Here is a 22,505-nt window from a genome sequence, read left to right on the forward strand (position 1 = left end):
GCCGCTGCCCCGTCCCCACGTTTCGCTCCCGTCCCCAGAGGAAACAATCCAGCTACATCTTCCGGAGCTGGGAGGTGCCGCGCGCCCTGACGGCCGAGATGCGGGCGCTCGTCGTCGACTGGCTCGTGCAGGTGCACGTAGGTATCGGTGAGACCCCCTCCCCCACGCCTGGCACCTCTGCCCCCAACGGCCCCGGCCCCCCCAGGCAGAGACCGACACCGCCCCCCCCCCCAGCCCTGGCCCTGGCTGGGTCCCTGGGCATGGAGCCTCTGGGATCAGGGGATGGCGAGGGGGTTGGGCTGGGTCTCCCCCTGAGGGGGAGGGGCAGCCTAGGACTCCTGGGTTCTACCCCCGTGGAGGATGGTTGGGCAGGTCTCTCCCCGCCTTGTGGTGCCTCAGTTTCCCCCTCTATAAAATGGGCAATAATTCCCCCTCCCCCAGGATAAAAAGACAGCACTCGGTCCCGTCCCCCCCCACACACACCAGTTGCCCTGGTGACCGGTTGCCCTGGTGACCTGGTCCCCTCAGGAGTACCTGGGCCTTGCGGACGACACGCTCTACCTGGCCGTGTACCTGATGAACGCCTACATGAAGGTGGCGCGAGTGAGGGTTCCGGCCCTGCAGCTGCTGGGTGTCACCTGCCTCTTCGTGGCCTGCAAAGTGGAGGAGTGCACCGTCCCCGAGGTAAAGCAGGGTGCCCGGGTTCCTCCCCGGTCTGGGAGGGGAGTGGGGTCTGGTGGTTAGAGCAGGGGGGCTGGGTGCCCGGACGCCTGGGTTCTGTTGTCTCTAGGAAGGGCTGGGGGGAGGCTGGCCGCTGTTCCAGGCCACAGGAGCTGCAGTCGCCTTTGAGCCGTTGGGGGGGCGGGAGGTGAGAGTCGGGGGGCAGCATCGGGGGGCAGGATTGGGGGGCCAGGAGGGGAGAGTCGTAGGGCAGTGTCGGGGGGCCGGGGGGTGACACGGGGGTGGGAGGTGAGAGTCAGGGGGGCAGCGTTGGGGGGCAGGGGGTGACAGTCGGGGGGTGACATGGGGGGCCGGGAGGGGCCCCTGTCACCCCCCAACTCTCCCCTCCCGGCCCCGGCTCCTTGCAGCCGGCCGAGCTGTGTTTCATGACCGAGGACTCGTTCAGCCGCCGGGAGCTGCTGCGAATGGAGCGCAAGGTGCTGTCCCGCCTCAACTTCCAGCTGCAGTACACCAACCCCCTGCACCTGCTGCAGCTGCTGGGCGCCCTGGGCCGCTGTGCCCCAGAGGTGAGCGCCCAGGGGCCGGGGCCTCGCTGCAGCCCCACGCTGGAGGGCTGGGAGCCAGGACTCCTGGGTTCTCTCCCCGGCTCTGGGAGGGGAGTGGGGGCTGGTGGGTCAAAGCAGGGGGGGCTGGGAGCCAGGACTCCTGGGTTCTCTCCCCAGCTCTGGGGGGGGGAGTGGGGGCTGGTGGGTTAGAGCAGGGGGGGCTGGGAGCCAGGACTCCTGGGTTCTGTCCCTGGCTCTGGGGGGGGAGTGGGGGCTGGTGGGTTAGAGCAGGGGGGGCTGGGAGCCAGGACTCCTGGGTTCTGTCCCTGGCTCTGGGGGGGGGAGTGGGGGCTGGTGGGTTAGAGCAGGGGGGGCTGGGAGCCAGGACTCCTGGGTTCTGTCCCTGGCTCTGGGGGGGGAGTGGGGGCTGGTGGGTTAGAGCAGGGGGGGCTGGGAGCCAGGACTCCTGGGTTCTCTCCCCAGCTCTGGGGGGGCGGAGTGGGGGCTGGTAGTTAGAGCAGTGGGGCTGGGAGCCAGGACTCCTGGGTTCTGTCCCTGGCTCTGGGGGGGTGGGGAGTGGGGTCTAGGGGTGGGTGAGGGGTGCTGGGTTTCCCGGCGGCGGGGTGGGGGGCGGGCTGGCTGGCTGTGGACCGGTCTGACCCGTGCGCCCCCCACACACACCAGGTCCATCACCTGGCCATGTACTTCATGGAGCTGTGTCTGATGGAGGCGGATTGTGCGGCGTTCGAGCCGGCCCAGCTGGCGGCGGCTGCCCTGGGCCTGGCGCAGCGGGTGCAGCAGGAGGCGGGCGCCGGGGGCTCGGGCGCCGGGCTGGGGGGCTCCACGCAGCTCTGCCTGTACAGGTGGGTGACGTGGGTGCAGGCGGGGGTGGGTGGGGGTCTCTGAAATGCGGCCGGCAGGCGGCGCTGCTCTTCAGGGGCCTCACTCCAGCGGGCTGGGGCCCGGGTGGGCCACGGAGCCGCAGCCCCCGCGCCAGGCAGTGGGGTGGGGGGTTGCTGAGCGGTGGGGTGGGGGTGGGGTGCCCCTACGCCGGGCAGTGGGGTGGGGGGTTGCTGTGGGGTGGGGGTGGGGTGCCCCTACGCCGGGCAGTGGGGTGGGGGGTTCACTGGGTGGGGGGGTTCCCGCACCAGGCAGTGGGGTGGGGGGTTTGCTGGGTGGGGGTCCCTGCGCTGGGCAGTGGGGTGGGGGGTTTGCTGATCAGTGGGGTGGGGGGTGGGGTGTCCCCACGCTGGGCAGTGTGGTGTGGGGGGGTTGCTGAGCGGTGGGGTGGGGGGGTCCCTGCTCTGGCAGTGGGGTGGGTGGGGGGGTTGCTGAGCGGTGGGGTGGGGGGGTCCCTGCGCTGGGCAGTGGGCTGGGGGTTTTTCCCCCTGCGCCGGTGACGCCCTGCCCCCCACTCTCGTTGCAGCGAAGAGGCGCTAGGCGCTGTGCATCGCTTCATGGCCAGGGCCGCGCTCCAGGCCGGCGGCTCCTCCCTCCAGGCCGTTTTCCTGAAATACTCGCGGCCCCAGAAGCTGGGGGCCAGCACCAGCCCGGCCATCGCCGGCTCCGACTACCTCGCCCGCTGCTGGAGCCCGGCGCCCTGAGCCCGCGGGGGAGACGGGCCTAGCCATCTCCACGGCAACCCCGCGGATTCCCGGCTGCTCGGGGGGGGTGTCCGTGTGTCCCCCCCGCCTGTGAGTGGCGATTGCCCCCCCCCGCTAGGGAAGGGGGCCGAGCGGGCCAGGGGCCGTTGCATAGCTGGGGGGCAGATCGACAGGGATGGGGAAAGGGGGGCTCGGGGACGGGGGATTTTCTCTAAGCCTGTTGGTGCCCCCCGCCTGTCTCCCTCCGTGCCCCCCGCCCCTTGGCTCTGGGTGCAGGGGGCTGGGCCATGGGCCTGCGGCGGCCCTGAGGGGCTGTGATCGGGGGGGGGGGGCTCACAGCCCCCCTGCACGGGCCTCAAAAAAAAAAAAGAGAAAAAAAAAGCTGGTGTGATGAGAAACAGGCCGTGCACGTGTGTCAAATAAAGTGTGTTTTAATCACCCTGGTGCCGGCTGCTCGTGGGGTGTGACCGGGAGGGGGGGCTGCCCTGGAGAGGCCCCCCCAGCTCTGGCTGCTCAGCCCTTGGCCCAGGCCGCCAGCAGGGGGCAGGTTTCTGGTGGTTTCCCTGGGTGAGGGGGACTCTGCCCCCCAGGGAACAGTTGGGTCGTCGCTGGCGGTGGCTCAGACCATGGTGGGGTCCGGCCTGAGGTCCCGGGGTGCCCAGGGCTGCGGGTCGGGAGTGAGGGGCACCGGCAGAGCTGTGAGGGGGGGCAGGGCTGGGCTGGCAGGGGCTGCGGGTTGGGAGTGAGGGGCACCGGCAGAGCTGGGGGGGGCCCAGGGCCAGGGTAGCAGGGGCTGCGGGTCGGGAGTGAGGGGCACCGGCAGAGCTGGGGGGGGCCCAGGGCCAGGGTAGCAGGGGCTGCGGGTCGGGAGTGAGGGGCACCGGCAGGGCAGGGGGGAGCCCAGGGCCGGGGTAGCAGGGGCCGCGGGTCGGGAGTGAGGGGCACCAGCAGGGCGGGGGGGGGGGGGGCAGGGCTAGCAGGGGCTGCGGGTCGGGAGTGAGGGGCACCGGCAGAGCTGGGGGGGGGCCCAGGGCCGGGCTAGCAGGGGCTGCGGGTCGGGAGTGAGGGGCACCGGCAGGGCTGGGCTGGCAGGGGCTGCGGGTCGGGAGTGAGGGGCACCGGCAGGGCTGGGCTGGCAGGGGCCGCGGGTCGGGAGTGAGGGGCACCGGCAGAGCTGGGGGGAGGGCCCAGGGCCGGGCTAGCAGGGGCTGCGGGTCGGGAGTGAGGGGCACCGGCAGGGCTGGGGGGGGCAGGGCTGGGCTAACAGGGGCTGCGGGTCGGGAGTGAGGGGCACCGGCAGGGCTGGGCTGGCAGGGGCTGCGGGTCGGGAGTGAGGGGCACCGGCAGAGCTGGGGGGGGGGGGCCAGGGCTGGGCTGGTGGTGAATTGGGGGGGTGGATGCACATGCACACAGGGCCCCGTTGTGCAAGGTGCCCCCCCATGTGCACACATGCTCTCTCTGTCGTCCCCCCCCGCCCCGGAGGTGCTTTGGGGGAGCCTGGAGGGGCTGCAGCCTGTGACTCAGGTGTCCTGGGAACAATTCCTGGTGGGGGAGGGTTTGCAAAAGGGGGGGGCAGATTAATTCCCTGATCACGCCCTCCCCCCCCCCCCCCTCCGAAAGGGACTCCTGGCTTTTTAACGGAGACATCTAAGGTCAGAGCTGCTGCGCTGCGGCGGGATATTCCCACAATGCATCTGGGGAAGCTTTCCCGGTGCTGTTGCTGCAGAGCCAGCCAGCGCGTCCTCCTCGCTGCTCCCCCCGCCCCCGCCTGGCCAGGGCCCCCCCAGCGCCCCGACTGCTCTATGCTCGGCTCGGCCTGCGGAGCCCGGCTTCCCCCTCCGCCCCGCATGGCTCGCTGCCTCTGAGCAGGGCCATGGAGGAGCCGGGCCAGGGGGCTGGCGGGGGGCCCCGGGCCCGCGCTGAGGGGGCCGCCGCGGAGAGCGAGATCCAGAAGGCCGTGGAGTTCAAGGTGGAGGGGAACCGCTGCTACAAGGAGAAGAAATTCCGGGAGGCCATCGGGAAATACCACCGCGCCCTGCTGCAGCTCAAGGGGGTGCAGGGCCGGGCCGGGGCAGGCAGCCCGGAGCAGAGCCCGCCGGGCCCGGGGCGCCGCCCGCTGACCGAGGAGCAGCTGCGGCTGGTAGAGAGCACCGAGGTCGAGTGTTACGACAGCTTGACGGGTAGGTGCCGGCCGGGGGGGCCGGGGGGGGCTGTGTGTTTACAACTCATTCCCTCGCCTGTCACTTGGCAGAGACACCATCCGTGTGTCACTGCCAGGCAGCAGACATGGGGCCGGATTCGGATCCCAGTCCCCCCGCCCCAGGTCAATCTGGAGTCACTCCTGCTTGCGATGGGTCAGGGCTGGTTCCGATCCCAGCCCCCCCCCGCCCCGCTGAGGTCAATCCGGAGTCACTCCTGCCTGTGATGGGGCTAGGGTGTCACTGCAGCGGTGGCGTTAATGGGGGCTGCTCAGTGGGGCTGGTACCTGTTGCTTTTGAGCCCCACTGTAAATTGATGGACAGGGCCCAGGTGAGGGCTGTGCCGCTGGGGTCAGTCCGGAGGTGGCCCTGGAGCCAGGCTGAGGATTGGGCCCGTATGACATAGGGGAAGCAGGGGCTGTGGGTCAGGAGTGAGGGGCACCAGCAGGGCTGTGGGGGGCAGGGTTGGGCTAGCAGGGGGCTGCGGGTCGGGAGTGTGGGGCACCGGCAGGGCTGTGGGGGGCAGGGTTGGGCTAGCAGGGGGCTGTGGGTTGGGCTAGCAGGGGGCTGTGGGTTGGGCTAGCAGGGGGCTGCGGGTCGGGAGTGAGGGGCACCGGCAGGGCTGGAGTAGCAGAGGCTGCGGGTCGGGAGTGAGGGGCACCGGCAGGGCTGTGGGGGGCAGGGTTGGGCTAGCAGGGGGCTGCGGGTCGGGAGTGAGGGGCACCGGCAGGGCTGGGGTAGCAGAGGCTGCGGGTCGGGAGTGAGGGGCACCGGCAGGGTTGGGCTAGCAGAGGGGCTGTGGGTCGGGAGTGTGGGGTACCGGCAGGGCTGTGGGGGGCAGGGTTGGGCTAGCAGGGGGCTGCGGGTCGGGAGTGAGGGGCACCGGCAGGGCTGTGGGGGGAGCCCAGGGCGGGGGAAGCAGGGGGCTGCAGGTTGGGGGTTAGGGGCTGGTCTTGGCCTGGGGCTGGGCAGCGCCTGGGTTGGAAGCTGAACTCCAAAGCCAGACCAGGGGCAGAGCTGTGGGGCAGGAGAGTGGCGGGGGGGGGGGGCAGCCCCGCCCCGCCCCGTGAGGGATCTCAAAGCGCAGCGCCGGCCCCTTGAACTCTCTGCCCTCCTGCGTGCAGGGGGGACGTGAGTGAACGGAGCCCGGCTCTCCTGGGTCCCGGCCGCGCAGGGCCAGGGGGTGGGCGTCACGTCCCCAGCCCCACTGACGGCCCCTCTGCCCCACCCAGCCTGCCTGCTGCAGTCGGAGCTGGTGAACTATGAGCGGGTGCGGGAATACTGCCTGAAAGTGCTGGAGAAACAACGCAGCAACTTCAAAGCCACGTACCGGGCGGGCATCGCCTCCTACCACCTCGGGGACTACGCCCGCGCCCTGCTCTACCTGAAGGAGGCCAAGAGCCGGGAGCCCGCAGGTGAGAGGGCGACTTCGCCCCATGCCGAGGGGCCAGAGCAAGGGCCGTGCATGGCCTATGTCCTGATTCGGCACTAGGGGGCGCTGTGCTGCACGGGGCGGGGTGGGGGCTCAGCAGGGGGCGCTCTCCCCCAGCAGGCAGGGCTGGCCCCAGGGCGGTGCTAGGGGGCGCTGTGGGGCAGGATGGGGGGCAGCAGGGGGCGCTGTGGGGCAGGGAGCGGGGCCGGGGCGCTAGGGGGTGCTGTGGGGCAGGGAGCTGGCAGCAGGGGGTGCAGTGGGACAGGGGCAGCAGGGGAGCTGTGGAGCAGGGCAGCAGGGGGGGTGCTGTGGGGCAGAATGGGTGCAGCGGGGGGCGCTGTGGGGCAGGGGGCTCAGCAGGCAGGGCTGGCCCCATGGGGTGCTAGGGGGCGCTGTGGGGCAGGGAGTGGGGCGGAGGCAGCAGGGGGCGCAGTGGGGCAGGGAGCAGGGCGGGGGCAGCAGGGGGCGCTCTCCCCTGGCAGGCAGGGCTGGCCTCATGGGGCGCTAGGGGGCACTGTGGGGCAGGGAGCAGGGCAGCAGGGGGCGCTGTGGGGCAGGGAGCAGGGCAGCAGGGGGCGCTGTGGGGCAGGGAGCGGGGCAGGGGGCTCAGCAGGCAGGGCTGGCCCCATGGGGTGCTAGGGGGCGCAGTGGGGCAGCGAGCGGGGCGGGGGCAGCAGGGGGCGCTCTCCCCTGGCAGGCAGGGCTGGCCCCATGGGGCGCTAGGGGGCGCTGTGGGGCAGGGAGCAGGGCGGAGGCAGCAGGGGGCGCTGTGGGGCAGGGGGCTCAGCAGGCAGGGCTGGCCCCATGGGGTGCTAGGGGGCGCAGTGGGGCAGGGAGCGGGGCGGGGGCAGCAGGGGGTGCTCTCCCCTGACAGGCAGGGCTGGCCTCATGGGGCGCTAGGGGGCACTGTGGGGCGGGAGCAGGGCAGCAGGGGGCACTGTGGGACAGGGAGCGAGCAGGGCAGCAGGGGGCGCTGTGGGGCAGGATGGGGGCAGCAGGGGGCGCTGTGGGGCAGGGAGCGGGGCGGGGGCAGCAGGGGGTGCTCTTCCCTGGCAGGCAGGGCTGGCCCCATGGGGTGCTAGGGGGCGCAGTAGGGCAGGGAGCGGGGTGGGGGCAGCAGGGGGCGCTCTCCCCTGGCAGGCAGGGCTGGCCCCATGGGGCACTAGGGGGCACTGTGGGGCAGGGAGCAGGGCAGCAGGGGGCGCTGTGGGGCGGGGAGCGGGGCGGAGGCAGCAGGGGGCGCTGTGGGGCAGGGGGCGCAGTGGGGCAGGGAGCGGGGCGGGGGCAGCAGGGGGCGCTCTCCCCTGGCAGGCAGAGCTGGCCCATGGGGCGCTGTGGGGCAGGATGGGGCGCGGGGGGCTCGGTGCGAGTTTCACCCTGTGCCCTCTCTCCAGACACCAACGTCGTGCGCTACATCCAGTTGACGGAGCTGAAGATCCTGCGCTGTGGCCAGCGGGCCGGCTACAAGGAGCTGATTGCGTAGGGCCGGGGGGCTCCCCCCACGCTGGGCCCCGGCCCCCAGCCCCCCACGAGCCCCCGGGGGCGACGCTCGGTGTCCAGCTTTCTCCTTTCAGGCCGTTTCCTCCCCCCTGCGAGGAGGTGGCTGGGGGGGGGGGACGACACTGGGGGGGTGAGTCCTACACGCACAACGACCCCGGCCCAGTTCTAGCCCCCACAGTGATGCCGGGGGGGGGGCTTCCTGCCCCAGCTGTTGGAGTGACCCCCCCAGGCCCACGGCAGCAGCCTGCGGGCTGCTCTAGCCAGCGCCGGGGGGGGGGCAGCTTCTCTCACCCCCCCTCCAACTCTGGTGTGGGGATAAATCGACCCCATAGCATCAAGCAAATTGTCCCCTGTGGTTTCCTGGGGGGGGGGGGCAGAGCGGCTGTCCCCCCCCCCCCCCCCACTGCTGGCTGCTGCCCCCTCCATGGGGCTTTGGGCAACCCCCCAATTTCACAGCACGCCGCGGGGCCCTGGACTCGTTTTCCTCTCTGCCCCCCTGTGCCCCCCCCCCCGGGGAACCAGCTCCATGCCAGGGCTGTGCGGGATCCCAGGGCCCAGTGGGGGGGGGGGCTACAGAAGAGCCCCCCCACTTCCCAGCAGCCCCCCCCCAGCTGTGACCAAGGAGCCAGTGTAGAGCAGCTGGGCCCCTGCTGGGAGCGACATGGGCCCTGCGGGGGGGGGCACCGATGTGGGGGGCGGCAGTGGGGGGGCCGTGGACTCTCTGGCACCTTGCGGGATACTGTGATTTCTTGTTGAAGGTTTATTTATCTCCCCCCCCCCCCCCCCCCCGTCGATGCTATAAAAACCATGTTGATTTTCTCCTGTCCCTTTATTTCTGTTCTGGGGGGGCTCCTGCAGCCGAAGGGCCGGGGTGGGGGCTGCTGTGCTGGGGGCTGCCGGGCTGGTGTTGCTGGGGGGCCCTGTGAAGATGCCCCTGCCCACCAGGCCGGTAGCATCTCAGCGTCGTGGGCCTTGGCCCCAGGGGGCTGGCCTGGGGTTTGCCAGAGTCTGCCGAGAGCCTGCTGGGCCGGGGCGGGGGGCGGGCGTGTGGGTCGCGCCTCAGGCCCTCGATTCCTTCGCCCAGCCCTGCGCCTGGCTCCACGTGTGGGGGGGGCAGCCCTGGGGGGGGTCCAGCAGAGCCGGGGGGGCAGCTGGGGGGTGACCCTGCCCCAGGACTGGGCAGCTCGGATCCCAATCGTACCCTAGGGAAACGAAAAGGCCCCCATGGGGCTGGGCACTGCCAGACAGGCCAGCCCAGGGGCAGCCGCCCCCAGCGTGTGGGGCAGCAGGGCAGAGCCGGGCGTTGAACCCAGGAGTCCTGGCTCCCAGCCCCTCCCCCCTACACCGTGTCAACCCTCCAGAAGGGAGGGGTCGGGCCCTGGGTGTGGAGGGGGAGATGCTGCATTTCCCAGCAGGGCCCAGCCTGGGGCGAGGACTGTTGGGGGGGGTGGGGGCATGGGGGGGGGGAGCTATTCTGCATCCAGCCAATCAGCTGCGATGCTGTTGTCACACTATGGTAACCATGGCACCACAGCTGAGATGGAATCTAAAGAGCCCCCCCAGGTACAAGCCGAGGGAAGGGGGGGCCAGGACTCCTGGGTTCTCTCCCCAGTTCGGGGGAGGGGGCTGGTGGTTAGAGCGGGGTGGGGGGGGGGCTGGAAGCCAGGACTCCTGGGTTCTCTCCCTGGCTCTGGGAGGGGAGTGGGGGCTGGTGGTTAGAGCGGGGGGGGGGGGCGGGGGCTGGAAGCCAGGACTCCTGGGTTCTCTCCCTGGCTCTGGGAGGGGAGTGGGGGCTGGTGGTTAGAGCTGGGGGGGGGGGCTGGAAGCCAGGACTCCTGGGTTCTCTCCCTGGCTCTGGGAGGGGAGTGGGGGCTGGTGGTTAGAGCGGGGGGGGGGGCTGGAAGCCAGGACTCCTGGGTTCTCTCCCTGGCTCTGGGAAGGGCGGGGGGGGGGGAGCCAGGACTCCTGGGTTCTCTGGGAGGGGAGTGGGAGCCAGGACTCACTGGCAGGTGGGATTGTGAGGGCCCTGCCTCCCCCTCCCGGCCATGGGTAGTACTGCAGCAGGTGCAGAGGCTGGGAATTGTTGGGGTCGGGGGGGGCAGGACTTGGGGGTGATCCCTCCGGAGCCAGGACGCAGCAGCAAGCGCCCGAGGGGGGGGCTGCTCTCCTGGCCAATCCCACGGGGCCATGTGGCACTGGGGCTTTGGGGGCACGGCTGCCCTAGCCTAGGCCCAGCGCTGGTGGCGTCAGGGTTTAGTCAGGCCCCGCTCCAGGGCCGCCCAGAGAGAGGGGCAACTGGGGCAATTTGCCCCACAGGGGCCCCCACGAGAATATAGTATTCTATAATATTGCAACTTTTTTTTTATGGAAGGGGCCCCTGAAATTGCTTTGCCCCAGACCCCCTGAATCCTCTGGGCGGCCCTGCCCCACTCTGTGCAGGATCAGGGCCGTGGCGCAGCCCCTGGGTGCGGGGGCTGGCACAGGATGTGCAGGGGCAGCGCTGGGCACTGAATCCAGGTGTCCTGCGTCCCAGCCCGGCCCCTCTGGGGGAACGCTGTCAAACGCGGTCCCCTCACCCTGCCCTCGCCCCACATCAGGCTGCTGGGCCGGCTTCGCCCTGCGCGCAAACCAGCCTCTGACCACCAGCTGCAAAGCTGAGGGGGCCATAACCCCCTCCCCCATGCCACCCCCCCAGTCCCTGTCACCGGACTCCTGGGTTCCCTACCCAGCGCTGGGGGCCAGCAGGTACAGAAGGGGAGAATGGGCCAGCCGGGTCTCTGTCTGAACAGGCCCCATGCCCTACCCCAGAGATGGCTGCATCTCAGTGCCAGGTTGGGGGAGGGGGGTGTCCCTGGATAAACAACTCTGAAGTCCCACCCCAGAGGTGGCTGCATCTCAGTGCCCGGTGGGGGGGGGTGTCCCTGTAAGCATTTGAGGTCTCAGCTGCAGGAACAGGCCCTGGAAATGCCCCGTTAATGAATGCGTCACGGGGGACAAGCGCCCCCTGCTGGCTCAGAACGATTCTTTCTTCGTTTTTTTTAACCTTTCTTTCTTTTTTTTTTTTTTTTTTTACAAACACCACATGGAATTTAAATAGGGGTGGGGGGTCCTTAACCCCCCATCAATAAATACACATGCTCCCCTCCCCCACAATTCCCTTTCCAACCCCGCTCCTCGGGGGCAGCAGCTTCTCCCACAGCAGAGCCTGTGGAGCGGTTGGTGGGTGCGGTGGGATCTCAGCCCGCTGAGGGTGGGGAATGGGGTCGGCAGCAGGGTCGGGGATGGTGGTGCAGGCGCAGAGTAAAGAGGCTGGTCCATCCACGAGGGCTCCCCCCACAGGTAGGCCTGGTGCCCCCCGCCGGCTGTGGGGGGTGTACATTCATGGGAGGTGCCCTGGGCTCTGGGGGGTCAGTGGGACATGTCGGCGTCCAGGCTGTCGGCGTGCGGTGCCCCCCCGCAGAGCGGCACCGTGCTGTCCTTGCTCTGCCCCTCCATGTCTATGTCCAACAGCGTCTGGCGGGCACTGGGGGGGTCCGGCCGCTCCCCCCCCGCCTCCGCCCAGCTCCCCCTGCGTCTCGCACCCGCTGCCCGGGGACGAGCGGTGAGTCCGTCCGAAGGAGACGAGTTTCCAGGGGTCGATGCGGGAGCGGGCGGGAGAGGGGCGGGGCCGGGGCGCGAACTCCAGGGTCTTGGGGCGCTCCACGGCCGGTTCCTTCTCGGGAGGCCTGCGCCGCGATGGGGGCGGGAAGAGCGCAGGGGGGTCCAGGGTCTCCTGGGAGCCTGTGGGGAGGGGGGAACAAACCATCTTAGATGGCCTGGGCAACTGCAGCCCATTAGCCTCCCCCCCAGTACTTCCCCCAAAGTTCCCCTGAACCGTGGGCCCCCCTCCCTCCACCTCACAGCCCCGACTTCTCACACAGCTTCCACCCCCCATCCCGCACCACTCCCCAGACACCCCCCCAGGCCCTCTATGGGGAGCGGGTTCGACCCCTGGCTCTGGCAGGGGGAGTGGGGCCTAGGGGGTTGGGGGGGCATTAGAAATGAGGGCCCAGGGACCCCAGAACAGCCCCAGGACCTGGGAGGTGAGAGCTGGGGACCCCGACAGGCTGGTGAGGTGGGGTGGGCTGTGGTGGGGGAGTGGGTGTGATAGATGCAGGGATGGGGGGTGAGGAAGGGGTTGGATGGGGGTCAGGGAGGGGCTGGGGTGAGGAGGGGGTTGGGGAGAGGGGAGGAGGGGGTTGGATGGGGGCAGGGAGGGGCTGGGGAGAGGAGGGGGTTGGGTTGGGGTGGGGATCAGGGAGGGGCTGGGGGTGAGGAGGGGGGTCGGGTGGGAGCAGGGAAGGGCTGTGGGGTGATGAGGGGGGTCAGGTGGGCCATGGGGAGCTGTGGGGGAGGAGGGGGGTCGGGTTGGCGCAGGGAAGGGCTGGGGGGGGGCGCAGGGGAGGGCGACACCGGTGTTACCCTGTGCTGGGGGGGGCGGCCCGGTCCCCCCCACTCACCTGCCCCAGGCGCCCCCTGCTGGCCGGGTGGGCGCAGGGCCCCGTCCGAGGGCGTTCGCCGGTGCCCGCGGGGCAGCGCCTGGGCGGCCGTCACGTGGGTGGGCGTCAGCGACTGGCGCGGGTCCCTCTTGAAGCTCTCGGCCCGGAGGTCCAGCAGGGGGTTATGGGCGGGGGGGGCGCCGAGGGGGGAGGCCGGGGGCCTGGGGGCCGGGGCGAGCGGCTCCTCGTCCGAGGGCAGCAGGGACTTGGTGGAGTTGCAGTCGGAGAGGGAGGAGAGCGAGAGCAGCGTGACGGAGCTGGGGGGCCCCTGGGCGCGGCCCCCCCCGCGGGCACGGCCCCCCCGCCTGCTCCCGGCCCAGCTCCAGCAGGTCGCTGCCCAGTGCCACCGAGGCCAGGATGGAGGCACAGCCCAGGAGAGCCAAGGCGCTGCGCTTGTGGGGCCCGGCCCTGCCGGGGGGCAGCTCAGCCGGGGACTGGGGGGTGCTGCCCTCCGCCTCCACGTACTCCTCTGGGGAGAGACAGACAGACGGACAGGGGGTCAGCGCCGGGGGGGGCACAGCGACCCCCAGCCCTTCCCATGGGCCCCTCCCGCCGGGCCGTGGCCCCCCAGCTCCCTGCTTCAGGGCCCCTCCCGCCGGGCCTTGGCCCTCCATCTCCCTGCTTTGGGGCCCCTCCCACCAGGCCTTGGCCCCCCCATCTCCCTGCTTCGGGGCCCCTCCCGCCGGGCCTTGGCCCTCCATCTCCCTGCTTCGGGGCCCCTCCCACCAGGCCTTGGCCCCCCCATCTCCCTGCTTCGGGGCCCCTCCTACCGGGCCTTGGCCCCCCCATCTCCCTGCTTCGGGGCCCCTGGGATCCCAGGCGGGGCGTTGGGCTCCTTGCCCTGAGGACTCTAAGCCAGGCGGGCTCCAGGGTGCTGGTCTGGAGGGTGGCTAACACAGACCCTCACCCCACTGCTGGAGGTACCAAGCCCCCCCACTGTCCCCCCCCCGGACATGCCCCCCCCACCTCGGGACCTGGCCCCCCCATAGGCGCGGGCAGCACGTACCCATCTCCGTCAGGCTGGCGAAGCCCCCAGTCATGGGGGCGCGTTTCGGGGACTTGCCCAGGTTGGGGGCGCTGGATGACCACTGCTTGCTGCCCTCGCCCAGCGCCTTCAGCCTGCGCCGGAGAGACGGTGAGACGGCTCCGGAGCCCCCCGCCGGTGCCCCTCATTCCCGACCCGCAGCCCCCGCCCTGACCTCCCCCAGCGCTGCCGGTGCCCCTCACTCCCGACCCGCAGACCCTGCTAGCCCAGCCCTGGGCTCCCCCCAGCCCTGCTGGTGCCCTTCACTCCTGACCCGCAGACCGTTAGCCCGGCCCTGGGCTCCCCCCAGCCCTGCCGGTGCCCCTCACTCCCGACCTGCAGCCCCTGCTAGCCCAGCCCAGCCCTGCCCCCCAGCACTGCCGGTGCCCCTCACTCCCGACCCGCAGCCCCTGCTAGCCCAGCCCCGGGCCTGTGAACATGCAGTTAAACGAATTGGGCCCAGAACCCACCCCCAAGCCCTGCCCCACCCCCCTGGTCTCGGGAGCCCCAGGGGGTCCCCCAGACTTGCGCCCCGGCCCCGTACCGCTCCTCCCCGCCGAGCCGCTCCTTCTGCAGCGTGGAGCTGGGCCCCCACGTGCGCCCCTTCTTCTTGTTCCCCGCCAGCTCCTCCTTCTTCAGCCCCGCGCTGCGGCCCCACGTCTGGCTGCCATCCACGGGCGTCACTGCAACGAGGGGGGGTGAGCGGGACCCCCTGCGTCCTGGCCCAGCCTCCCGCACTGTAGGCCAGCGGGGCGCGGGGTGGGGGACGACAATTCTGGGCTCAGTGCCCCTCCCGGCAGGAGCGATGGACGGGGGGGGGGGGGGGGGGAGATGGACGGGGGGGGTTCATTTCCCCAGCAGGGGGGGGGGTCGGGGGGACATTGGCTCATAATGTGCCAGTTCTTGGTCCTGGTCCCGGTTCCTGGGTCCGGCACAGGAGCCACAACCATCCCCGGCCCAGCAGGGCCCAGGCCCCCACAGCCTGCCTCTGGGGCAGCCCCACAGCGGCCTGGCCTGAGCCCTGGGCAGCAGAGACCCCACAGGGGAAGGAGGAATCATGGCCGAGCTGGGGGGCAAATTCACACGGGTGACCTGGGGGGGTGATGGGGGGCTGTGGGGGGGCTACGGGGTACCCATGGTGGGTGGCTGGGGGGTGATGGGGAGTGATGGGGGGCTACGGGGTACCCATGGTGGGTGGCTGGGGGGTGATGGGGAGTGATGGGGGGCTATGGGGTACCCATGGTGGGTGGCTGGGGGGTGATGGGGGGCTATGAGGGCTATGGGGTACTCACGGCGAATGGCCCGCAGGCGGGGGATGATGACGGGGCTCGCGGGGGGGCTGGTGCCGTTGGATCCTGGGCCTTTTCGCTTGTCCAGGGTGGGCGACGCCTGCACCGTGATCTTGTGTTGGAAGCCTGGGGGGAGAGAGGCCGGATCAGCCCCGGAGCCCAGCCCTCCGGAGTCCCCTCAAGGCAGCCGTGGGCGCCCTGCACTGCTGCAGATCTCCCTGACCTCCTGGCAGCCTGACGCAGTTGCTATGCCGCAGTGGGGGCATACAGGGGAGTTATGGAGCATACGGGGGAGTTATGAGGCGTACAGGGGAGATATGGGGCATACGGGGGAGTTATGGCATGAACGGGGGAGTTATGAGGCATATGGGGGGTTATGGAGCATACGGGGGAGTTATGGGGCGTATGGGGGGATATGGGGCATATGGGGGAGTTATGGGGCGTATGGGGGAGTTATGGGGCATACGGGGAGTTATGGGATGTACGGGGGAGTTATGGGGCATACGGGGGAGTTATGAGGCATATGGGGGCTTATGGAGCATACGGGGGAGTTATGGGACGTATGTGGGGATATGGGGCATACGGGGGAGTTATGGGATGTACGGGGGGGTTATGGGACATACAGGGGGGACGGTGGCGGTACAGGGAGTTGCCGAGATAGCCAGGCCTACGAATGTACCCAACCGAAGCGCTGCTGGAGGAGAGGGGCCAAGGCTGGCGAACGCTCCCCCTGCTCCGTTCTGTGTAACGGCCGGAACAAAGCGGGAGAGACGGATTCCGCCCGAGGCCGGGCGGCGCCTGTGCTGGGACCAAACGGGTGTGTCGGGAATTGGGTCTAACCGGTGGACACACAGAGGAGGCTGGATTGTTCCACCCGTCGCCGGTTTGGGGCCCAGGACAGAGGCGCTGGGGAGAACACAAGAACTTCTGCTCTCGGGGCGGCTGTGGTGGGAGCAGCCCCCCGCGCCCTCCGCCGAGCACCCCCTGGGATCCAGGGGAGACCCCAAAGAGAGTGGGGGGACAAGGGCCTGGCCCGACCTGACCACGCCAGCCAGGCGGCGTCCCTATGCAGGGTCCAGACCAATACTGGCATGGCCAAGCCGCCCGCCCAGAGCTGCCCCGGATCCTACGGCGATCGGCTAGAGCCCCTTCTCTCCTCTCACACCTGCGCCTGCGGGGGCCACGGCAGGATGGTGACTGTCAGTCCCAGGGGCGTAGCTGGGCTGCTCCCCGGATGTTAGAGACGAGGGGGCAGGAGACGTCAGGAGCAGAGCTCTGCCAAGCTCGCCAGCTTGTGTCTCTCACCAACAGGGAGCTGGTCCCCCCCAATCTCCTGGTTCAGAACCGAAGGAGAGAACTACCCTCCACCCCCCAGCAAGAGACATGCACTGTGATGGGGCGCTGGCCCCACCCTGGCCTCTAAGGGGTTAATAGAGCCCTAGGGAGGTTGTGCAGGAGGTAGCCAATTAGAGAGGGGCTGAGAGAAACAGCCAATCAGGGTCCGGCAGGCCCATATAAAAAGAGCTGCAGGGCTGAGCAGGGTCAGTTACTTGCTGGAACTGCAGGAGGGAGGACTGGCAGGGGGAAGCGGAAGCAGAAGCAGTTGCCGCCGCCAGCATCCTGCATGGAGCCGAGCTGCTGGCAGGGACCGGGGGAGCTGGGATTTGCAGGCTGACGAAGGGCGAAGAGGGTGCTGGGGCCATAGGGAAGAGGCCGGACAATTGGCTGCAGTCACCGCTGGGGACGTGGTGGGATAGCTGGGGTGCAGCCCTTGCCCCCGGAAAGGGGTGTGTGGCTCATGGCAGGGCTGGGGGGCTCTGACAGAGGATGTGGGTCCAGGAGCAGATGTGACCGTGGGCGAGGCACCACTGGGTGACAGGGTGCCAACCCGTGGAGCTAATCCCATGGGGGTGCGGGGTACCTGAGGGCAGGCTGATGTGGTTGTGTAGCACTGGGGGATGTGGGGGCGCAGGGGGTACCTGAGGGCAGGCTGAAGTAGTTGTGGGGTGCAGGGGGATGTGGGGCACAGGGGGGATGGTGGGAGGTGTTGGGGGTGGGGGGCATGCATATGGGGGAGTTATGGGGCATATGGGGGGATATGGGGTGAATGAGGGCAGGCCGATGTGGGGTACAGGGGGATGTGGGGCACAGGGGGGCTGGCAGGAGGTGTTGGGGGTGGGGGGCCTGCAGGGGGGTACCTGAGGGCAGGCTGATGTGGATGTGGGGTACAGGGGAATGGGGGGAAGGTGGGGGGGGGCTCAGGGAGTACCTGAAGGCAGGCTGATGCAGGTATGGGGTGCAGGGGGATGTGGAGCACAGGAGGACTGGTGGGGGTCTCAGGGGGGTACCTGAAGGCAGGGTGATGCGGTTGTGGGGCACAGAGGGGCTGGTGGGGGTCCTGTAGGGGGGTACCTGAAGGCAGGTTGATGCGGTTGTGGGGCACAGGGGGGCCGGCGGGGGTCCTGCAGGGGGGTACCTGAGGGCAGGTTGATGCGGTTGTGGGGCACAGGGGGGCTGGCGGGGGTCCTGCAGGGGGGTACCTGAGGGCAGGTTGATGCGGTTGTGAGGCACAGGGGGGCCGGTGGGGGTCCTGCAGGGGGGTACCCGAGGGCAGGCTGATGAGGTTGTGAGGCACAGGGGGGCTGGCGGGGGGCCTGCAGGGGGGTACCCGAGGGCAGGTTGATGCGGTTGTGGGGCACAGGGGGGCCGGCGGGGGTCCTGCAGGGGGGTACCCGAGGGCAGGTTGATGCGGTTGTGGGGCACAGGGGGGCCGGCGGGGGTCCTGCAGGGGGTACCCGAGGGCAGGTTGATGCGGTTGTGGGGCACGGGGGGGGGGCGGCGGGGGTCCTGCAGGGGGGTACCTGAGGGCAGGCTGATGCGGTTCCCGTCGCGCAGCTTGAGGCGGCTGCGTTTGAAGTGGCCCTTGCGCCCCTTGACCCGGGGCCGCTCCTGGTGCAGCTGGTCCATGAGCAGGTGGAGCTCGCGCTGGACGATGTCGATCTCGCGGGCGGCCAGCTCCTGCTCGCGCCGCCGCAGCTCCTCCTCCTGCGTCTTCTGCTCCTGCGCCGCCCGCAGCAGCTCCTCCTCCCGGCTCCGCAGCTCCTGGGGCACGGGGGGCACAGCGTGGGGCGCGGGCTGGCTCCTGGGCAGGGGGCTGGGGGGGCTGTGCCATGCACGGGTGGTACGGGGGGGTCCCAGGAGGGATTGAGGGCCAGGGGAGCTGTGGGGGCCCAAGGGGGGCTGTGCCATGCATGGGTGGTATGGGGGGTCCTGGGGGGGGCAGGGGAAGCTGTAGGGGGGGGTAAGGGGGACTGTGCCATTACAGGTGGTATGGGGGGGTCCCAGGAGGGATTGGTGCCTGGGGAAGCTGTGGGGGGCCCAAGGGGGGGCTGTGTCATGCACAGGTGCTATGGGGGGTTCTGGGGGGGGCTGGGGAAGCTGGGGGGGCAAGGGGGGCTGTGCCATTACAGGTGGTATGGGGGGTCCCAGGAGGGATCGGGGGACTTGTGGGAGGCTTGGGGGGGACCCAAGGGGGGCCTGTGCCATGCACAGGTGGTATGGGGGGTTCTGGGGGGGCTGGGGAAGCTGTGGGGGGGGCAAGGGGAGCTGTGCCATGCACAAGTGGTATGGCGGATCCCAGGGGGGGCTGGGGAAGCTGTGGGGGGGGCAAGGGGGGCTGTGCCATGCACAGGTGGTATGGGGGGTCCCAGAAGGGATCGGGGGACTTGTGGGAGGCTTGGGGGGACCCAAGAGGGGCTGTTTTCAGGGGGGGTCCCACTGACCTTTTCCTTGGCGCGCAGCTCACGGAACATGTGCTGGATCTCCAGCTTCCAGTCATCCTGCAGCGAGTGGAAGGCGTCCAGGGCCATGGAGAACATGGCCGAGTGCTCGATGGCCACCAGTCGCCCCAGGATGCTCCCGAAGGGCGGCCGGGCGTGGGGGTCGGGGTCCCAGCACTCTGGGGGGGGAGAGAGAGTCAGCTGGGCCCAGGGGCACCCCCGGAGCCCCCACCTCCTGTGGAGAGCCACCCCAGAGCCCCCACCCCATCCCCCCTGGGCACTCACCTCCTGTGGCGAGCCCCCCCGAGACACCCCAGAGTCCCCATCCCCCCTGGGCACTCACCTCCTGTGGCGAGCCCCCCCAGGGACACCCCAGAGCCCCCCCAGGCACTCACCTGCCAGCAGGCGGGCGAAGGGCTCGGGGCAGGTGGAGGGAATGGGCAGCGTCAGCTTGTTCATGGCCACACCGTAGGCTACGGCAAGAGCGTCGATCTCTCGGTACGGCACCTCCCCGGTCAGCAGCTCCCACAGCAGCACCCCGAAACTGCAGCACAGGGACAGGCTGGGCTGGGGGGGGGTTGAGCATGGATCTGGGGGTTGGGGTGACCCCCCCCATCCCACCATGCTGTGACCCCCCCCAGCCCCGTGGGATCCAGCCCTCTCCCTCATACCGATCCCCCCCCCCCTGGGGGCCCCCGCTCTGCCCGGCTCCGGCACCTCCAGACGTCGCTGCTCTTGGAGAAGCGCGAGAGCCGGATGACTTCGGGCGCCATCCAGGCGTAGGTGCCGGCTGCGCTCATCTTGGTCGTCTTGTGCCACTCGCGCGCCAGCCCGAAGTCCGTGATCTTCAGCGTGCGGCCGCCCAGCTCCCCGTCCTCCATCTTCTCCAGGATCAGGACTGCGGGGGTAGGAGAGTGAGGGGGGTGTGAGGGGGCACCCAAGGGGAGGGGGCCCGGGGTACCCCCCCGGCTGCCCCTGAGTGGAGTGTGCCAGGCTGCCATGTCCCTTGACCGCCCCTCCTTTGCCCGGTCAGGGGCTGGAGGGGGTCTCAGCCCCCCCAGCAGCACCCCTGCTGGGGCCCAGGCCACAGGATGGGGGGCGTGCACTGGGGCTCATGCGTCTCCATAGCAACCATGAAGCCCCTGCTCAGGCCTGCTGCTGGGCACATCCCCAGGGCTGGAGCAGGGAGTCAGTGTCCATGGGTTGTGGGGAGCGGCGGGGGGCAGAGAACAGGGGCTCGGTGCTGGGGCGCAGCCTGTGCTAGAGGGATGGACTGACTGCTATGGGGCAGGGGCCTGTCCCCTCTGGGGGGCGCCGGCTCCCCTCTGGGGGGCGCCGGCTCCCCTCTGGGGGGCGCCGGCTCCCCTCCGGCCCCAGGGCAGGGACTGGCTGGCACAGGGGGGCAGGGAATGGGGCAGGGGGCCTGTCCCCTCTAGGGGGCGCCGGCTCCCCTCCGGCCCCAGGGCAGGGACTGGCTGGCTCAGGGGGGCAGGGAATGGGCCAGGGGGCCTGTCCCCTCTAGGATGCCAGTCCCATCCTGGCACACCTGCTTTCCTGCCAGCAGCTGTTCAATGTGTGAAGTGAGCTTGGCAGGTCTCAGGGTTTCCCAGTGCTGTGGCCCCCATCCGCACCCCAGGGGCACCCACATGGCCTTGTCCCGGCGCTGCCCCCCTGGCGCCCCCTGGCGCCGGCACTCACCGTTGATGGATTTCAGATCGCGGTGGATGATGGGCACCACGGCCTCATTGTGCAGGTAGTTCATGCCGCGGGCGATCTGCACGGCCCAGTTCACCAGCACGTGCGGCGGCACCTTCCTGCCGGCCAGCGCTCGGTTGAGGGCGCCGCCCCGGGCGTACTCCATCACCAGGCACAGGTTGGGGGGCTGGAGGCACACGGCCTTCAGGGCGATGATGTTGGGATGGCGCAGCATGCAGAACAGCCGGGCCTCCTGCCGGACGCTCTCGGCCGTGGTGCCGATGTCCTCGTCGGGGTCCTGGCGCGCTGCCTTCACCGCCACCTCCTCCCCCCGCCACACGCCCTTGTAGACCTTCCCGAAGCCCCCCACCCCGATGATCTCGTCCAGCAGCAGCTCCTGGAAGGAGATCTCCAGCGGCAGAGGGTAGGGGCCGCCTGGGGGGCCGCTGGCCACGTAGTCACAGGGGAAGACGCCCACCCTGTCCTCGATTTTCCCCGTCCACCAGCCCTCGTCTCCCGACACGGTGGAGTCCTGGGAGAGCACCTCCACCAGGTCGCCACGCCGCAGCGTCAGCTCCTCTTCCGCCGCCGCCTCGTAGTCGAAGACGGCCGTCCAGAAGGGGTTGGTTTTGTGGTTCCACCCCCCCGCCGCCGTTCTCTGGCCTGTCCCCGGCCTCCTCGCCCGGCAGCGCCTTGTGCCCGGCCTCCATCCTGGGCCCTCCGCGGTGCCGGCCGGCCTAGATGGCTGAGTGCTGCTGGGACATGCTTCCGTGCTCTGAGCGGGGACAGCCGCCCGCCTTCGCTGGCCCAGGGACTGGCCCCCGGTGCATACTCCCACCACGGCAGCAACATCCAGAGGTCCCAGCGCGTCGCCTCTCGGCTGCTGCCCGGCGGGCGTGGGCCGCAGGAGGGTGGCTGGCGCTACGGACTAACCCCTGCAGCACAAGGCGCAGCTGAGGGCCGGGGCCTTCCCCGGTCGGCGAGTCTGACCCCCCAGGAGCCTGGCTGGGGTCCCCCTGCACCTCTCAATTGTGCCACTTCCCTTGGAAGTGAGGGGACGGCGTGTCCAGCCTTTGCATGTCCGGGCGCCGGCTCTGCCCGGCCTGGCGCTGCGCGGCGGCCGCGGATTCGCTCAGAAGAAAGGAGGCATTATGCTTTCTTCGAGGACAGATAAATAGCCGAGGAGCCGCCCCACGCGGACAGGGAGTGAGGGCCTGGGGCCCGGAGCCGCGGCTCTACCGCAGCTGCCCCGGCTACACCAGGGACCAGCTCGGCGCCTCGTCTCTCCCCAGCTCGGGTCCGGCTGTGTGAGGCTGGAGGTGCCCAGCAGCCCGCGGGCGCTTGCAGTGGGTGCCCCGGGTGCAGGGCGCGAGGTGCCAGGACGGGACCCGGTGCCGGCTGGGACACATCCACTTCCTGGCACCCAGCGGCTGGCAGAGCGTCCGCCTCACCTGTTCCTGGCTGGCACCGCTGCCCGGTGCACCCAAGCCCGGCCCGGCTCGCGAGGTCTCTGCGTCCCGGGCAGCAGGTAGGGGGGGGGGCTTGGCTGGCGTTTGAGGGGACTCCAGCCCCCGGCACCTCACGGCTGGCGGGCCAGGGGGCACCCCACGGCGAGCTCCGCTCCCTTCTCAGCTCGCCTCGGTCGTGCCCGCAGCCTCAGCGCCGCCGGGAGCTGCCACCTCCGGGCCCGCCCCGGGCATCTTCCTCCGCAGCGCCCGGGGGCGCGGGGCCGGGGGGGTCACCCCCCCGCCAGCTGGTTCTGCAGCGGCCGCCGCCTCCTCCCCGCCCGGCTGGCAGCAGCCGCTCGCCCCGCCGGAGATGGGGGTGCGGGGGGGGTCCTGGCCGGGGGGACGCAGCCCCCCCCTCAGTGCATCTCCCGCGCCTCCCCCCGCGCCCCTCCCCGGCTCGGCGAATGGTGTCCGGGCTCCGCCGGGGCTGTCAGCTGGTCTCGGGGTGTCCAGGGACCCGGCGAGCCGCCCCGGTGCAGGCTGGGACTTGTAGTTCTCCGGGCCAGGCTCCCTGCCTGTGGCAGAGGCGGGGATGTGGGGGGCGTCTGGGGAGCCCAGCGCCCGGCTGGGCCCGCTGCTGCCTCCTGCTGGACCAGGTGGGGCAAAGTGCCCTGCTCCGGGCCGGGAGAGCCCAGTGCCTTCCCTGGCCCCAGGACGGGCCCCCACCACCGTGGGGACGGGCCCCCACCACCACGGGAACGGCCAAGCTCCC

General features: G+C 70.6%; 3 protein-coding genes across 3 annotated transcripts in view; 2 read left to right on the forward strand and 1 right to left on the reverse strand.

Annotated features, from left to right (window-relative positions):
• CCNP (cyclin P) overlaps positions 1-2,830 on the forward strand; it is a 6,171-nt gene extending 3,341 nt beyond the window's left edge. Inside the window, exons 5-9 of the mRNA XM_065421079.1 lie at positions 41-137; positions 529-684; positions 1,089-1,247; positions 1,911-2,089; positions 2,653-2,830. Coding sequence (XP_065277151.1) covers positions 41-137; positions 529-684; positions 1,089-1,247; positions 1,911-2,089; positions 2,653-2,830 — 769 coding nt within the window. The remainder of the gene's footprint in view (positions 1-40; positions 138-528; positions 685-1,088; positions 1,248-1,910; positions 2,090-2,652) is intronic.
• A 1,873-nt stretch (positions 2,831-4,703) lies between these two features.
• Positions 4,704-7,943, forward strand: TTC9B (tetratricopeptide repeat domain 9B). Its single transcript, XM_065420751.1, has 3 exons — positions 4,704-5,010; positions 6,261-6,443; positions 7,855-7,943. Exons 1-3 carry the CDS (start codon positions 4,704-4,706, stop codon positions 7,941-7,943), a joined length of 579 nt encoding a protein of 192 aa, XP_065276823.1.
• Positions 7,944-11,368: 3,425 nt separating this feature from the next.
• On the reverse strand, positions 11,369-20,995 carry MAP3K10 (mitogen-activated protein kinase kinase kinase 10). The gene is given in 13 exon segments (XM_065420713.1): positions 11,369-11,509; positions 11,511-11,740; positions 12,460-12,781; positions 12,783-12,967; positions 13,505-13,617; positions 14,067-14,259; positions 14,815-14,937; positions 17,673-17,913; positions 18,594-18,769; positions 18,986-19,134; positions 19,308-19,488; positions 20,289-20,931; positions 20,933-20,995. Coding segments are annotated over 13 exon segments (2,760 nt in total).
• Positions 20,996-22,505: the final 1,510 nt, after the last annotated feature.

Source organism: Emys orbicularis, chromosome 21 (genome assembly GCF_028017835.1).
Source record: "Emys orbicularis isolate rEmyOrb1 chromosome 21, rEmyOrb1.hap1, whole genome shotgun sequence".
Classification (NCBI taxonomy): Eukaryota; Metazoa; Chordata; order Testudines; family Emydidae; genus Emys; species Emys orbicularis.

Coding starts and splice junctions, on each gene's coding strand:
- TTC9B (XM_065420751.1), top strand. CDS start 4,704: ATGGAGGAGCCGGGCCAGGGGGCTGGCGGGGGGCCCCGGGCCCGCGCT. Junction 5,011..6,260: donor GTGTTACGACAGCTTGACGG/GTAGGTGCCGGC, acceptor TGCCCCACCCAG/CCTGCCTGCTGCAGTCGGAG. Junction 6,444..7,854: donor CAAGAGCCGGGAGCCCGCAG/GTGAGAGGGCGA, acceptor CCCTCTCTCCAG/ACACCAACGTCGTGCGCTAC.